Below are 14,668 nucleotides of genomic sequence, written 5' to 3' on the forward strand. Positions count from 1 at the left end.
GGTTCTCTACTCTGCACCGAGAGGTTTTCTCCGGGCACTCCGGTTTCCTCTCTCCTCAAAAACCAACATTTGACTTGATTTGCGTTCATGGTTAATTGCAGTTCACAGTGTCCCCGATTAGTGCTCCAGCTCTAGAACGACTAGACACTTAAATAAAGTTCCTTTCCTTTGCTTTTTGATAATTGACAAAATATTCTTGACAACGCATGTTCGTTCACGTTAAAAGGTCTTGGATTGCGCGTTGTTGACTTTACTGACTTCTGCCTAAATTTCTGGATTTAGTTTAATTGTATCTATATTCAAGTATCTAACCTTGAGAACAAGCACTGCAGTCAAGGGAACTTCTTCCAGGTGCCTTATTTATGTGAACAAACGTGCCATTTGGACACCTCTTGCAACTGTTGCTGACAAAAGCCGGTTTGTCTGAGTAGTAACCACCTGTGGAGCATATAGATAATATCATGGTACTCTTTCTTTAAGAATAAACAGCGCAACGAGACAGCAAAGCATCATAAGTACACACTGCCACTTCTACTAATATTGATAATAATAATAATAATAATAATAATAATAATAATAATAAATAATAGTAATAATAATAATAATAATAATAATAATAATAATAATAATAATAATAATAATAAAATAAGCAGTAATGATGATAACGATAATCATAATGATAACAACAAAGAGTAACAGACAAGTGCGAACCTGAGAACACAGACCAACTCAAAAAGAGAAAACAGAACGAAAGGTGATGCGCGGCCAGTTTTTTAGACAGACACAAAATCAAAAGGGTTACTTGAAAATAGAGACAAAGTTTAATTACTGTAGCGCAGGATCAAGCTTTAAGAGAAAATTTGATTAAAACAAAAATTGTCAAATCACAAAACAAAACAGAATGTACAAGACGGAGGATGAAAGTGCCATGCACTATCATTTCTGGATGCAGTAAACTAGCGCAGAGAGATTACAGAATGACACAGGCTAACATGGGGAAGGCTATTCTCTGGGACCTTTGTGGCTGAAACAAAAGGATTTGTCCTGATAAATGCGAGCATCACTTCGATCTTTCGAAAAACTACCCAAGCTATGGAAATGAAAAAAATGTACAATGACCGTTATTACAGTTGACCCCAGGTTTAAGCGGTGTTAGTGTCAGTGCGCGTGGAACCGAGGCTTTCGGGTCAACATTCGATCAGCCGTTAAAAAGATTATCATATGGCCCGTACGGCCCCGCGCGCGCTTTCATTGCAAAAATATTGGGAAAATCCCCGTATGAGGGCCGTACGCATTAGCGCGAGCAGAGCTGGAAAAAAGCCGTACGACCCTACTACTAGGAACACGTACCGCTTCGTGCGGGTTGCCCGCGGTCTTGGCGCACGGACCTCGCTGCGCTCGGTCCGTTACGCCATGACCTCTTTTCCAGTCCGGCCCTCCCACTCAGTCAATAAGTACATAGTAAGAGATTTAGCGCGTGAAATGCGGAAAAAAGAAAAAAAGGAAGTTCGTTCCAGAATTTACGTGTTTCTTAGAAGAAGAGAAAATTACAGTCGTTGAATGGAAGCTGCCCTTGTGTAGAACATTTGGAGTTGTTACTTCAGTTAACACATTCATATGGTTTACAGTGCCTTGCCATACTTTCCACGATATTAAGATTAGGCCAGGCAAACCACAAATTACTCGAAAAAAAGCCATGGAAACAGTCAAGAACCAAGGAATCACACAGTCCTTCAATAAGAAATTCTTGTTTTGACCCGAAAGCCTCGTTTTCGTGCCTTGTGAAACTAACACCGCTGAGACGTGCGTTCATCTGTAATAACAGCTATTGCGCCTGTTATGATTGGATCACCAGGAACAGTAACAAACACAGAGTAACACAGAGCGTGCATCTTGGAAACTGCTAGTATCATACGGAGATGCTCAAGGGAAAGGAAAGGAAAGGTAGTTTATCTAGCACTGGAGTAGTAAATGAAGACACTGTAAACTGAAATCAACAAATTAACGTAAAATCAAATCAAATGTTGGGTTTCTAGTAGAGGAAAAAACCGGAGTAACCGGAGAAAAAACTCTCGGTGCAGAGTTGAGAACCAACAAACTCAATCCACATACGACATTGAGCCTGGGAATCGAGCCTGGGCCACATTGGTGGGAGGCGAGTGCTCTGACTACTGCGCCATTAATTAGGATGTAGCTGGCATAGAGTCGAGGTGCGGAGGAAAGGTCAAAATATCTTCTTGCAACAGTGTAGCAAGTAAATACTGGTAGAACTTGAAAAAACACGTGCAAGGTCAAACGAAAATTAGCTGGAGTTGACGTTGCACAAACTCTTTAAATAAATACTAGTGAGCAGCACAAAGCAACAGATCTCCGACCGGTTTCGTCGGATTACGCAGACGTTATCAGGAAGTTTGAACAAGATAGTTCAAAGGAACTTATTTTATACCTTATTTATAAAGTACAAATCACGTTCCAGCAAGGGTGTGAACAGCGAAAAACACCTACACAACAGTACGTGCAGGATATGAATAAAATCCTACATGACGCTGCTGAGAATTGTATTTTTGGGGTTCACGGATTTAACGTTAAATCCTGGAGTTAAATCCTGGAGGCCCCAAAAAGCAGCATGTGATGCTATACAGCCTTTTAACAGGTCTAATATATGCCGTTTTCCGCTAATGACGTCGAACTCTTGCTTTCAAATTTTATTTAGAAATGTACAAAGGCTTAGAACGTTTCCGATTTCTTTTCTTGTTTGAAGCCTTTGTACATTTCTGAATACATTTTAAAAGCATGAGTTTGACGTCATTAGCGGAAACGGCATATATTAGACTTATTATAAGGGTGTATATAGAGAATCTGACCACTAAGAGGAACTTTGTATAATGAGAATTGTAAATAGTGGGTGAAAAGTTAAGTAGTAGTTTGTAAATTAAACAATATGAATTGTGGAATAAACAGAGTGCTTGGGTCGAGTGAACAGAAGTGTTAGTTATCTTAGGAATTTTCTGAATAGCGTCTTCACAGAAGGATCCATTTTGTTGCCATTGTAATTGTAAACGAGAAATATAAACATTTTATCGGTTTATGCACACTCATCCAGTAGCTTTGTTGCAACTTGCGAATTCCGAAAAAGAGCGCCGTGTAGAAAATGTACAAAAAGTCTGCTACTCATAACAGGAAGCCCGACACGAGAGTGTGAAGTGGTGGCTTTTTGAAATTATGACTATAAGTAAGATGACAGATATCCGTTGTCCACACGAACTGTACCAAGAATTAGATAAGTAGTGCACCATTAATAAAGCGACTTTTAATGCAATGACTGAGTGTTTTGGACGCGATATTGGTAACCTCCATCCCTGGGAACTTAATTTGATACATTTTAATATTAAATTCATGCATTTAAGACACAACTCTCGCACATTAAATCGGTTCTTGGTATTCGATTCTTGTATGCATAAATCTAATTTAATAGCTTTTAATGCATAGGATCTGTACAAGCTTACCAGCCGGGCAGTCTTTGCACCCTTTTCTGGTGTCAGAGATATCAACAAAAGTACCAGGCGGGCATGGGAGAAGCTTGAAGCCATCGTTATTATAATATTTGGCGAATCCAGCCTGAAAAAACACCTGGCGCACCGATTCTTTAAAGGAAGTAGATCCATCTGTGATATCTATAAATTCGGAGACATCTTTCTCCACGTACACACCCCTGAAATTCAAAACAGATGAGCAACTCTTCTAATGTAATATGGTCATTGAAACAGGACACGCTAGAAACAAGGTGGTTTCAGAGTCAAGCAGTACTGTCATGCCCTCTTTATTACCGTAATTTATGAACAAAAAGGTCACAGCCTCCTGTAATCTCAGTGCACAGCCCTTCGATATAAAGTTACTCCTAATTTGCAAGAATAGAGAGAATAGAATCTGAATTTTCCCAATTATTCGGCCGTTTAGGTGCTTTTAAGTATTTAAGGTGCCCGTCCATCTTAGCGAGCTCTAAACTGTCTCCTCTTTCTGTTATTAGCTACAAGCTATTCCCGTACTTTATTTAAATAATTTATTAAGGCGGCGTGACATTTGCGCCAATAATGCCAATAACTAAAGAAAACTCTTAGTTCAACGCCGGGAAACCATAACAAGGAAAGCTTGGGTCTCATAATAGCCACGGATAAGTATTAGCCACGGAATCTTCCTATAATAAGCTAGTTTTAGATGGATCTTTAATAAATTTGGGTTATAGAAGTGACCCTTGTCAATCAATAGGGCTGTCATCAGTTAAATATGTAAGGCTTATGATTAATGGAAACTTTTGCTTTAACGATTCTCGGTTTAAAAGGTCGATTTTAGGTGGGAGTGTGCGATCCAACGAGGAGACGGACCAAACAACGCCGGAGGCGCGAGCCCTTAGAGGGTTCCAGGGGCATGCTCCACCGGGAAATTTTGAGACTGCATTTTGTGCGCTTTGAAGGCAGTATGATATGAAAACATGCAGCCGAAAGCGAACTTAAAAATGTGGATATTACTCAAACTTTTGAACTTCAAAATTGATTTTTCTTTGGCGCAGACTACTTTACGTATGTATTTTGCAGTTTTAGAGAACAATGTCAGTATTTAAAAAATGCAAAAATAAAAAATCAAGTTGAAAATCCGTATTATTCACTGGCTTTATCCTAAATTCATGTTATTTCATGATAAAAATTGGTATTAAAAAGTGCTTGGTTCGCGCTAGCTTGATACCAGCTGACCTGCTGGTCGACCCCTTTGAACGCCGCCTCTTTTTTTGGTGACCTGGAACTGTATGAGCTGTATAAAAAAAAAAAAATTAAATACCATTTAGGTTTGAAACAAAAAATAGGAAGTTCCATAAAACAAACAAGGTAGACTTAATATCACATTACCGTGGGTTACGATTCCTCTTTTTCTCTGATTTCTTTCTTTTCTCCATTATACACAATTCAGTATCCAAAAATTACATCATTGATAAACCGACCATGCATACACCCTCGTTGACACACCGACACCAATCTGGACATCAAGTAATGGCCGTTTTTATACTAGAGACGCCACATAATCCGTCCAGACGAATTACGTCTCTCATGTTATCCGTCTAGTGTCAAGACAGAACGATCCATAAAAGACGCATAATCCGTCTGCGACGAACTTGGGCAAATAGTTTTTCTGCATAAGTGCAAAGACAGGCAAGAGACGCATAATGCACCGGACGAACTTCCGTGAAGTCTTGTGTATAAGCCGCACCTTTTTGCTTAAGTTTTGGGACAAAGATCGCGGGTGCGGCTTATACACGAGACCATTGCTTTCAGAGGGAGTAAACGGGCTTGTAAGGGTCACAAATTGAACTGAAAACCTTCAGTAACCAAAGGTTAAACATCTTGAGACCTGTTTTTGATCACTGCTTTCAGTAGAAGGTTTGGATCTTCAGGTTAGAAACCCGAATCTTGCTCGCCAGTGGTTCTGTTTGAGCAGTTCAACTCTACCTGGCATAGAATCTTCATTCCTCCGCACAACTGCTTACAATGTCGTCTACGACCGATCACCTCAACATTGATTTCTCCACTACGTTCAAGAAAATACCGGGCTATTCGGGAGAACTCGCGAGGCAAGTGGCCGACTGTTCCATAGCCCTCACACTACTTTTATGGCGTGGTTTTCCATGTGGTTGTTAAACTCTCGTTTAGCAACAAGTTTTCTCTGATCGGTGGCTTCCATACGTCTTGATTAACATGACATCCACCCACAGCTGATGTGAAAGCGAACGTTTCCATGTCCATACTTCCCTCGTCAAATGGCTGCGTGGTTACCAAGCAAACAATTCGAATCGTTCTCCTACGCTTTTTGCGTGCAAATTCCATCGTTTTCATTTCAACTCTGGGCTTTAGCAATGCAGACAACTGTTGTCACTCACAAGGAATAGGGAAATTGATTAAAAAGAAGCTTTTAAACCGTATTTTCAGAATTGATTAACCTATTAATGTCACTGCAAATGCACAACATTTCATAGAGTTCTTATCTTTTCCAAAATCATGCTTGAAAGTTGGGGGTGCGGCTTATACAGGAGTCTTTACGGTATTACTTAAGTTCGTCTTCCAAGACGCAATAAACTGGAAAGTTCGTCCAGATGCATCATGCGTCCCGTACCCGTCTCTATACTAGACGAATTTAACGGACGCTGAAAAAATGTTTGTCTACGTCCCAGACGGATTAAGTGTCTCTGGTGTAAAAACGGCCAATCACTAACCACGTGAATCAAGGTCGAACGTTCAGGCAGAAAACTATTCAAGAGGTCATTACGCCAAGTTGTTTGGCAGATTCTACAATAGTCCCAGTCTGATCTGAGTCTGAAGCTTCGGAATAGATTTGGAAGGAGTCTTTTGTAGTTTTTATGTAGTTTTATTTTGCCGATTGCCGACTGATTTCACGAAAATAAAAATTTCATCGTATAAATGTTGTATTCATTATTCCACTGACATGGCTGTGTTATTAATTAGTCCTGATTTTCCAAACCCAAATATTAATTATTCAAATTTCATTTAATGTCGTTATTCATTATTCATTGTTCAGCTTCCACCCCCGATATTGATCTTAATGTAGGAACTACCACACTGAATGTTTGGGGGTACTTATTGACCAAGACTGGCAGTGGAATTCTCATATTGACTAACTTTCACGGAAAGTTGCTAAATATGTTAGGATTATTCACAAAGTTCGTTCCTATCTTACCTTGAATATTTTAAAATGGTTATATTATAATTTATCTATTCACATCTGTCGTACTGCACGGTCTCATGGGGAAGTACCAACCAGACTACATTAAATTGTTTACTACTGCTACAGAAAAGAGAACTAAGGATTATAACACAATCAGGCTGGTGAGATCATAGCAGACCCCTGTTTACTAGATTAGGTATACTGAATATATTTCAAATTACCAAATTACAAATAGGTGAGCTTGTATACAAACATCAAAATAACTTGCTTCCTGATATTTATGACTCCTATGTCACGAACATCAGAGAGGCCCACCGATATTGTACACGTTCAAGATCAAACCAAAATTTATTTCTACCTCGGCCAAGAACTAATTATGGCAATTTCAGTGTTAAATTTGCCGCAGCCGATAACTGGAATAAAATACCTTTACATATAAAAAATTCTTCCTCTCTCCAAAGCTTTAGAAATGAACTTAAAGGTTATCTGCCAACATCCGAAACCCGAGAATGACTTCTTGTTTAGTTGTAGCTGTACCGTGTAATTGTTTTGCTTTGTTTCGTCTGTTTACTTTCTACCTCAAACATATTAAGAGGCTGTCCGCGTAAGAACGGGTAAGGCAAATTTCCGCACTTCACCGATTTCCTTGATATTTTCAGTGATTGTCGACTACCCTATCCCATATACAAATATCGCATTTACTTTGATAGATTCCATGCTTTTCATTTGTTTAGAGGACTGCTTCCGAGGTGACCAAAGAAATCCAACCTTTTCCGTCTGTAGCACCTTCGATCTATATGTAAATATCGGAAAACAGCAAAGCTCTGCTTTCTATTATGGAAAGTTGATTATTTTATATATTTAAGAGTAACTCTTCTTTAATCAATCATAGGTTAAACGATTGAGTCCTACAAAATATTTACTGAGTTATGAATGTTTCAATTTTTTGACGCGGGAGGTACCTGCGTTTGAAAGCTATTATCTCAGTTGTGGGACGTGATCTAGAGATAAGACTACTACGGCTGGAAAGTACTCATACAAGGGGCACTCGCTTGCGGGCGCCGTAAAAGGGTTCGTTATTTTCACAATTATTCGGCGCCATTTTGACATAAAAGGAACCGCCGTTCCAACTATTTTTTGATCGCAAGTTTGAGAAACATCCTTCTCTTGAGAAAATATTTATATAGATAATTCAATTACCTCATCCTAAATGCCGTTCAACCTTCAAGATCTTGCATGTACGAAAATTGGCCTGTTTGTGAAGAATAAACAAAAGAAGACAAGGGAGACTCGTCGTCTACATATTCACTTATGCAAATTAGCAACCAAACTGGTGTGGTCTGTTCCTCACCAATACACTTGGGTACAGAATAATGTTTATGATCAGAATTATGTTCTGAGCTAGTGTGCAGCAGGTTATCGCATTGAGCACGGTGAATACTTTTTTTATGACAACGTAGTGCCGTGTTCTTGGTACGGGCCGGTCGCGCAACAGTCAACAGCCGGTGGCAAAGAGGAAAAAATTATGTTATTTGCATTGATGCCATCGTAAATTTCCATGAAATACCACCTCTTGGCCGGCAATATCACGATACGTTTAGCTTACTGTAGTTTGAGTCTTTAATTTGAACGTTTACGGCATGTCGGCAAACGAGTCATTTGAGAAAGCAGGGCGCGGTCTGGATTAGACGACCCGTGGAAAGTTAGACGGTGAGTTCGACGAGGTTGAAAGGGTTCAATCAGTACCCAACAAATGGTTTTACACCTATTAGTCATTCATCAAAAAATGAAAAATACAAAACACACACACGCACAAAAACAGTTCAGTTTGCATTGGTTTTGCCTCCTTATTTCCTGGGGTTGTAACTTGTTGAGATTTGAATGGACTTACATGCCAGTAGTGCTCTAATTAAAGCATTTGCATTCTTGAACAAATGACATCAATAGATCTATCAGGTCCTTTTTTCTGTCTCTTGATTTAAATGGTACTTCATAATGGCGCAAGATATCCTTGAGCAGTGTCACGTTAAATTGATGCAGCTTATTTTTCTTCGCACACTCGCACAAGTTGAAGGCGTCGTATGAAAGGGGATGCTGCGGCCTCAGTTCCTCTGAGATGTGCTCCATCAGCCGCGGTCGCTCTTCTTCTTCTTCCTCTAGAAAGAGTTCCTTTGAACTTTGCTCACCTTCAGGTGAGGGTGCTTGTTGTCTTCTTCTGTTTGCAGACAGGCGTGAAAAAAACCCTTGCACTTGGCTTTTAGTCAACCACTCTTCTCGCTCAAATAACCTTCTGTTCTGCTCATCTCTTGCCTTCCGCATATCATTGGAAACTTGCTGAGGGTCAGCTTTTAGCCCTGACTGTTCTCCGAGGTCAAACTTTGCCGTCAGGTAGTTTTTAACTTTCTTTTTTTATTTTTATGTATATATATATATATAGTCGGGTGTGATGACCACTACACTATCAGGACAACCATGCTGGCAACATGGCTGATTGATCACTTAATGTGCGGCATTCACGTGGGACTCCCTAATGGGCCAGCTTTTCTATGTGATAACGTTGGATCAACATGTGATTCACAGGCGGACAAGGGTAAGTAATGTAAAGAGTCAGTTAAGTAGATCCCTTGAGCCAACAACGTATCACCCCCAGAAGGATCGCAAATGGATTCACAGTCCAAGTTGAGGAGAAATTGAGAGAAAGTTATGGGAAACTCAACACAACCGACTGGTGATCAGGGGGACGTGGGTTCAAATCCCGCTCAGGGCAATTACAGTTTTCCCCAGAAGTTGTCCAGTGTTGAGTTTCCCATAACTTTCTCTCAATTTCTCCTCAACTTGGACTGTGAATCCATTTGCGATCCTTCTGGGGGTGATGCGTTGTTGGCTCAAGGGATCTATTTAACTGACTCTTTACACTACTTACCCTTGTCCGCCTGTGAATCACATGTTGATCCAACGTTATCACATAGAAAAGCTGGCCCATTAGGGAGTCCCACGTGAATGCCGCACATTAAGTGATCAATCAGCCATGTTGCCAGCATGGTTGTCCTGATAGTGTAGTGGTCATCACACCCGACTGGTGATCAGGGGGACGTGGGTTCAAATCCCGCTCAGGGCAATTACAGTTTTCCCCAGAAGTTGTCTAGTGTTGAGTTTCCCATAACTTTCTTCTCTCTCTCTCTCTACATATATATATATATTTTTATATATATAATTTTTTTAATGTATGTGTGTATGTAAATGTAAATGTAAATGTTGTTAAAATAATTTTATATTGATACTTACGATTTGTAACTTATAAAAAAGACAGTAATTGTGCAACTGTTTTCTTTTAAGCTATTGCAAGTAAGTAACTGTAAGTGTAAGTATGTAAGTACTTGATTAAATATAATAATAAAAGAAAAAAAAAAAAGTGATGGCCTGTTAAAATAAATAAAAAGCTTTTCCCTCAAAAAAAAAAAAAAAAAAAAAAAAAAAAAAAAAAAAAAAACTTTCTCGGGGAATCTAGTTGATCCTGCTCGTTGCTTAGTTAGGTCCCAGCCCATGATAACACCGCTCGTGGTGGGCGCCGGTTCACTTTCACTCTGGTGGACAGGTTTGCAAGGTTTATCTTCAGTGAAGTTGACTGTTGTGGTAAATCTCTCCACCCAATCTCTACGAATCGTATCGTAAAGCGTTTCTGACTGTCTTTCAGCCTCAACGCAGTGATCCCCTACATCTAAATGCGCTTCAAGTTCTGAAAACAGCTGAAAACTCTTCACACACCCAGGCTCCGAACATTCAAAAATTTCAATGTCCGCCACAGAATCTCTGCTTTGGTATACACGTGAATTATGAAAAGGGAAAAACTCTTCCTTAACTATGAGACAGGTGTCCCCTTGATCTTTTGTCCCCAGCTGGTCGAATGAGATATCCTTGCCACGCCCAATTCTGTAGGACTTCCACACACGAATAGTTTTCTCGTCAATCTGGACGTTGTGCAGTTTGCTGAAACCATCTATTTCGTTCACTTCTAGGGTTAACTTCGCTTCGTCAACATCACAAACACATGCGGAGGTACTCTTCACTGGTCGTTCAGATAGTGCACTTCTCATGTCCCCCGCTGTCAGAATGTCGTGTCCTTCGTCGCAGAAACGGCGGATGCATGTTTTCATGGGGCACAAGATCCGATCACAAACGTCTTTGCCATATTGCGGTTCAGAAAAGTCATAGCGACAAACGTCTACACCAACCCGTTCGCCAACGCTCCTTGCTGCAGCGATTAGTGAATTATTATGGTAGCAACCAGCTTCATCTGATCTCAAATAAACTTGGGTGATGTGCGGCTTCTTGGCCTTAAGTTCTCCTAATGTGTTTTCTAGAATAGAACACACAGCGAACCAATCCTGTTGGCATGCATGGGCATATGACTGCATCTCCAGCTTTCCACTGACGTCAAGATCGCCTGTGATCACAGTCGATATGTGCCAACTCAATCCTCTCTTACCGAACCAGTCGGACTGTTTTTCTCGATATCTAAGCTGAAGAAACTTCATCGCCCAATCCATTATTATCAGCGCACAATTTGGATTCACACTTATCATTTTCAATTGATCTTGCTTTGCCGCTTCTTGGTTAACGGAACGAACAACATGCGCCTTCCAGTGCAAGATATCTGCCTTTGCCAGCTTGAAGTCGTATAGCAGATCTTCTCGTTCTTTGTTGCTGTAAGGAATCCACAGGGCACTTTGAATTCTATCTTCGACTTCATCGAATGCGTTTGGAAGGTCTTGGCAGTCACTGCAGCTTTCTGTGTGTTGATGGGAGCATTTCTCTTGGAAGTCAGGATCTTGTTCGTCACTAAGTGCGAACTTGCGACAATGATCAGGACAAAAGGCTTCCTCAGGGTTGCAATGAACACGAAAATTGGTTTTCAAATAGCGTTTCCCATTCCTTAGCCTTTCCTTGATTTCAGTGCACCATTGCCTGTCCATCCCTCCTTTCTCTAGATCAGCGACTATCGATTCAATTTTATGGAAAATCGGCGGCCGTATTGTCGAGGCCTTGTAAAGACTTTCGCTGCGAAGCTTGTCTTACTTCCAGAATCTTGAAGAGGGTAGTGCGACTTAGAGGTTCAAATCTCTCCTCCTGACAGAACTGCATGTACTGACTAATCATTGTAGAACGAGTTACTGTACGGACAACGTTTGGCATCTCCATTGTCTGGCCATTGTCTAGCTTAAGTAACTTAGTTCCGTAGGATACATCCTGATAAAAGTACGGGCGATTAATAAACTCAACGAAATGGTCAACTTTGCTCATATCAATGCGGACACGATGGTATTTCTTCTCCTCAGGAGCCAAGCCCGGACCTATCGCTCTCGCATGACACCGCGCTCTCTGCATCTGACGTGTATACCGCTTTCCATATGCTGCGTTCAGTTTCTTCAGCGTGCTCACCCAATACTTGTAAGCATATAGGCTGAGAATTTGCGTCTTGGTGCTTTTGGTTTTAGCATTCTTGTAAGCGCTCATCAAGGCTTTGAGCACATCATCGGCTTCTGCTACGTCATCCATTTCTCCTAAGGTGGCCATGGCATTGAAAAGCACCAGCCCGTAGTTTGGGGCTATCACTTCACATACAATCATGGAGTCTTCTTTGGCCTTTTCGATGAAGCACTGTCGCTGTTCTGAAGTACATTTTTCCCATGAGACAAGCTGTGATTTTAGAGGTTTTCTTTCGCAAGGAATATTTCTTGCAACCTCGTCCATCGCAGCGTTATAGGTGCTGACTAATTCAGGTCTATGACCGGAGGTTACTTCGGGAATCAAGACAGGACTCCAACAAGGACTGGAATGTGGGTTCGAGGCAGGCGTGGAGAAATGGCGAAATGGCATTGTCTGCATTTCAGCAGCATGTGCTCGTATGGCTGTTCTTGCTTCAGCTTTAGCAACTCTGGAGGATCGAAATATTATCTACTTTACCGTGAGGTATAGGCGCGGATTTATAAAATATGTTAACCGTATTACTAAAGATGGGCATTAAGGGGCCGGTTTATGTAGAGGGGAGGGGAGAGACAAGGGGGTTCAAGGCTATTTTCCATTTGCAAAGAGGGAGGAACTATGTTTGTTTAGCTCTGGGTAGAAGGGGGTCAGTATGTAAATTTTGCAAGAGGACTTCTTAGTGCCATATCGGAAAATGAAAATCATCACAATTCACCAGTTGGGCAGGTCACATTACAGATTTACTGCAGTTAAATAATTGTTATAGTACATTTCCTTTAATTTAATCCTTTAATTTCTTCAACATTCCAGAATGGCCTGCTTAACTATTTCTCTGCACAAAAAACTTCTCTTCAAATAATATGGGTGCGGTTGTGGAAGAACTAATTTGTTTTCAGTATTCAGTATTCCTTAAATGGTAAGCACTTTGATTGTCACCATAAACAAACCTTGATTGCAGAAATTCTGGTGTCATATCATTCAAAAAGAATTCAAAAAGGGGTCCACGCAAATTGAGTGATCTTTGCCTTAACTGCTCGCTCTCAGCATGTGACTTGGCACTAAATTAGCTGCTTCCATGGTCTAGGACGTCGAACGCAATGAACATAATCAACAAACCTCTCAGTATCCGCTTCTTCCTGGTTAGACAAGACTTTAGCAGAGCTCTGCCATCCAGTTGCCGCCAGTCGCTCAGCATGCTTCTTACGGCAAGTGGTGCAGATAGCTATGTGTAAATAATAACAATGCGTACGATAAATAACAGGAAACTATTCCTGAATGGTAGTAGAAAGACTCAGAAAGGGACAAACTATGCGGATGAGTTCACACTATGATACGTGCAGCCCAGCACTGGTTTTATATTCTCCAATATTGTTTGCCATTCAGGCTAGTAAAAAACGAAAACAACGGACAGCATATAGTTGGTATTGGTTGCTAGACAGTAAAAAGAAGTACATTTTAGTTTTAGGTATACACCAATGAAAAACAACAACAGCTGAAGCCTGAAATATCTCTGGTATTAGGGCTAAACGGGACTCGCCACAAGAATTAACCGAGGCCAAAGTGTACTTACGTGATCCGACAGCAGTATTTCTTTGAAAAATAAGCTTTATTTCGTCGGCCATTTGGAAGGTAATGACGTGGCTGCCCTTCACACTTGCAATTTTTCCTGTGTGGTCAGGGTATTGGCAGGATCTTGGACCACGCCAAAATCGTCCCAGTAGATGTCTGTGCCTGGGGCAGATGGTCCATCCCTTCAGTTGAGAGCTTGACAAGTGCTGGATTCCCGCTCTTGAAATGATCAGTTTAACCTCTGTAACGTCACTACACTTCGACAAGTGGCAGCCAGCCAAATGAGCAGATAGCAAAACATGCGCAAGTTCGTCCCTACTAGACCCACATGGCGTTTTCAAGAGTTCGTGGAACGAACAATCTGAGTAGATGGAGGACATTTTAAAGCGAATACCGAAGACTTGTCGATAAAATCTGTTTTGATTTTGTTTGCAAATCTCTCCCGACAATCATGTTCGATTTAATTTAATTAAGATAATTAAAGAGACAATTTGTTCGCGATAACTTTGATAAATTTTCACAACGTACAAGTGTAAAATGGCGTAAACTGAAAAAAAACCCGATTTTCTTTTAAAATTAAACGTCTGTGGAGGTTCTATATTTATTACCTTATGTATTAATATACATCTCAAGATGTTTGTTTTTCAAGTAATTCCCTTAGAAACTGATAAAAAACATTTAACAGAATTAGCACGGAACACGGAACTGATGAAAATTTTTTCTTCTTGGCAACCCTAAAAAACCTGGCCATACACCACTTATCAATGAATTTTGTCCTCTAAAAAATGCCTTTCATTTATGCATAAGTGAATATGTAGACGACTAGTCTCCCTTGTCTTCTCTTGTTTATTCTTCACAAACAGGCCAATTTTCGTACATGCAAGAT

General features: G+C 40.5%; 2 protein-coding genes and 1 non-coding gene across 3 annotated transcripts in view; 1 reads left to right on the forward strand and 2 right to left on the reverse strand.

Annotated features, from left to right (window-relative positions):
- The window catches only part of LOC138054105 (uncharacterized), a 26,475-nt gene extending 22,778 nt beyond the window's left edge, over positions 1–3,697 (reverse strand). The window contains exons 1-2 of the mRNA XM_068900604.1: positions 3,507–3,697; positions 313–438 (exon numbers count right to left, since the gene is read on the reverse strand). The gene's annotated coding sequence lies outside the window, so the exon portion shown is untranslated. The remainder of the gene's footprint in view (positions 1–312; positions 439–3,506) is intronic.
- A 4,937-nt stretch (positions 3,698–8,634) lies between these two features.
- Positions 8,635–10,823, reverse strand: LOC138054106 (uncharacterized). The gene is made up of 2 exons (XM_068900605.1): positions 10,221–10,823; positions 8,635–9,132 (listed from the first exon to the last, which is right to left on the reverse strand). The coding sequence occupies exons 1-2, from the start codon at positions 10,821–10,823 to the stop codon at positions 8,635–8,637; spliced, it is 1,101 nt and encodes a 366-aa protein (XP_068756706.1).
- Trnat-ggu (transfer RNA threonine (anticodon GGU)) lies at positions 9,775–9,847 on the forward strand. Its single transcript has one exon. It is a non-coding gene; the product is annotated as a tRNA-Thr (tRNA).
- Positions 10,824–14,668: the final 3,845 nt, after the last annotated feature.

Source organism: Montipora capricornis, chromosome 6 (assembly GCF_036669925.1).
Source record: "Montipora capricornis isolate CH-2021 chromosome 6, ASM3666992v2, whole genome shotgun sequence".
Lineage (NCBI taxonomy): Eukaryota > Metazoa > Cnidaria > Anthozoa > Scleractinia > Acroporidae > Montipora > Montipora capricornis.